Consider the following 3,202-nt stretch of genomic DNA (forward strand, 5'->3'; position numbering starts at 1 on the left):
TAAAACGCTGCATAGTTACTGAGTTGAAAGTGGCCTTTCGCTAGATTCACCAACTCACCAAAGCTCTTGGAATCCGGGGTGCTGGGTGCCGATAGACTACAAATTAGGCCGAATGTTTTACTGCCACATGTTGATAGGAGGATCACCCGCCTCTTCTCCTCCCCCGATATATTGTTGGCCAAAAAGAATAATGTGAGGCATTCAATATAACGTGACCAGTCCTCGGTGGTCTGATCAAACAGTTCGATGCAGCCAAATTGTGGAGCCCTGGAGGGCAATAACTTCATCAACCACAGTGAGAGTTTACAATTGCAATATACTTACACTCAGCCGCCAAGGCATGGCTAATTCAGTACAGTTGAGTTTTCGTGGCTTTCCTTGGTGTCGTTGACTGGTCGTGTTCTGCCTCATCGCCAGTTGTTATGTTTTATTACTGGGTCGCTTTGCTCGCGAACCAGCTGCATGTTTATCTGTTGGCAGATGAGTTGATTACAACCTACTGCAGATGCAGATGGAAAATGAAATGAAGCACATGGTATTTATTTACGCAAACAACAGAGCACTGACATGATGTGTGCTTCTCTAACCAGGCCCTACTCAATACTAACATCAACACGATAGCCCGCGCTCCACAGCGATTGGGTCTTACAGTCATGTGGGCAATCTGCTCACAGGCCCTTAAAGGTGTGTTACACCTCAGATTACCACACAGAATGACCATAATTAGTGTTACTCACAATAAGTGCTTGTCGTGGAAGAATGATTTCAAAGTTAGTCTTTTACCTCAAGCTGGTTTATTCCCAAGGCAACTCCTCTCTGCAGCAGACCTCCCCAGTCCCTTTCACACTGGAGTGTTGCTGCTGTACCCATTTATAATCTTTAGAATGGTCAACCTAAACCAAGTTGGTGTATTTGGTGGCTGCTTTCATGCCTTGGGGGATAGCACGTTTGGCCAGTTCTCCTTGCAGCATGAGGCAGACGGTGCTCTGGATCTCTCTGGCCGAGATGGTGCGGCACTTGTAGTGAATGACGTGTGAGGCCTCGGAGGCGACGTGCTCGAAAATGTCAACAATGAAGGAGTTCATGACACTCATGGCCTTGGACGAGAACCTGGTGGAAGGGTGGACCTGGGGCAACACCCTGTACACATAAGTGGGGTAGCTCTGCTTGCGAGATTTCCTTTGCTTCTTGGGCAGCTTCTTGGTGACTTTAGTCAGCAACTGCTTTGACGCCTTGCGGCTAACACCGCCCTTAGCCACAACCGCCACCTCAGGCATTCCACTCAAACTCTTTCGAGTTATCAACAGTCACAGGTTGCAACTCTTTCGAGTACAATCACAGTTCTTGGTTTTCTGGGAGTGGGACATGAACCCACAACCCTCTGATTCAAAGGCGAGGGTGCTATGAACTGAGCTACAGCTGACACCCTTGGACCAACTCAAAACGTGAACCAATGCCCATCACCTGTTTTAACAAGCAGTTGTCTTAACAATATAATTGCTAAACAATGTAATTGCCACTCAACATGGAGATTGTTATTGGACCTTGACGATGTAATTACTGATACATTGGCAATTAGGAGGGGGGAAACAAAGTAGCAGCAATGACCATGTTATAGTGTATCTGAGGCTGATGTGTTAAGTTGTATTTAAGGAGGAATGAGGGAGGTGGCACAGCAGAACTGTGGGTCAATGCCCCCAAACATTGCTTAAGACACTATTTTCTATGTTGATGATACTGGGAGTAATTGTGAGTATAGTATAATGTTTGCAATGGCGATATGCTGATGATTGCCCATCATTAGTCGTAATTATGCAGATTTGAGGTCACGCAGTTAATAATGAATGAGTTTAGGCAAGTAACAGTGAAAATTACAGGATTGAGAAGGGTCGGATTTATATAATAAAGTGTATCTGCTTTCAGAGTGGCATCAGTGAAAAGGAGCACGAGAGGAGCTGGGTGTTGAAAAAGAGCTGGGAGAGCAGAGGTGACTGAGGGAGTTCGGTGAGGAGGGAGGAGGTGCTCTTTTCCTTTTCTACCTTTCTTTAGAAAGAAGAACGGTGGCTTTGGTAAGTAGGGCCTGGTGAGTAAATTAGAAAACTGTAATATTTTTAACCAAGTAGCTACATTTGGATTTAACTGAGAAGCACCAGGAATACGGGAAATTTAAGGCCAATATATTAAAGTAATATAAATAATTCAAAGTAGAATTAAGTTAACGCAAGGGAAGTAGAGTTAAGACATGGCAAGGCAGCTGAGTCAAATGGAATGCGTGTCCTGTAATATGTGCAAAGTCATGGACGTTACTGGTGTGCAGGAAGTGCTGCCAGTTGCAGAAACTTGAGCTCCGGGTTTCAGAGCTCGAGTGGCGGCTGGAGTCACTGTGGCACATCCGCGAGGCTGAGAGCTACGTGGATAGCATGTCCAGAGAGGTGGTCACACCGCAGCTTAATGGCCTGGAGACAGACAGGGAATGGGTGTCCACCAGGTAGTCCAAGAGAAGTAAGCAGGTCGTGCAGGAGTCCCCTGGGGTCCTGCTCACAAATTGGTTTTCTGTTTGGAAGCTGGTGAGGGTGCTGGTTCCTCAGAGGAGTGCAATCAGAGCCATGTTTGTGGCACTATGAGCGGCCCAGCTGTACAGGAGGGGAGGAAGAAGAAAGGAAGAGCTATAGTGATAGGGGATTCATTGGTTAGGGGAACAGACAGGCATTTCTGTGGCCATAGACATGATTCCAGGATGGTATGTTGCCTCCCTGGTGCCAGGGTCAAGGATGTCACAGAACGGCTGCAGGACATTCTTCTGGGGGAGGGTGAACAGCCAGAGGTAGTGGTCCACATTGGTACCAATGACTTAGGTAGGAAGGGGAGTGTGGTCCTGCGTTCAGAATTTAGGGAGCTAGGTAGAAAATTAGCAAGCAGGACCTCAAGTGTCGTAATCTCTGGATTACTCCCAGTGCCACGTACCAGTGAGGACAGAAATAGGAGGATAAAGCATATGAATCAATGGCTGGAAAGATGGTGCAGGAGGGAGGGCTTTAGATTCCTGGGACACTGGGACTGGCTCTGGGGAAGATGGCACCCGTACAAGCCAGATGGGTTGCACCTGAACAGAGCTGGGACTGAGTTCCTTGCGGGGTGTTTTGCTAGTGCTGTTGGGGGGGCTTTAAACTAACTTGGCAGGGGTGTAGGAACCAAGAGAAAA

General features: G+C 47.3%; 1 protein-coding gene across 1 annotated transcript; it reads right to left on the reverse strand.

Annotated features, from left to right (window-relative positions):
- Positions 1 to 893: 893 nt before the first annotated feature.
- On the reverse strand, positions 894 to 1,277 carry LOC144688321 (histone H2B type 1-A-like). The gene has a single exon (XM_078554751.1). The coding sequence runs from the start codon at positions 1,275 to 1,277 to the stop codon at positions 894 to 896; it is 384 nt and encodes a 127-aa protein (XP_078410877.1).
- Between the last annotated feature and the right edge of the window lie 1,925 nt (positions 1,278 to 3,202).

The sequence above is a fragment of the Cetorhinus maximus genome, chromosome 13, assembly GCF_964194155.1.
Source record: "Cetorhinus maximus chromosome 13, sCetMax3.hap1.1, whole genome shotgun sequence".
In the NCBI taxonomy this organism is placed as follows: Eukaryota; Metazoa; Chordata; class Chondrichthyes; order Lamniformes; family Cetorhinidae; genus Cetorhinus; species Cetorhinus maximus.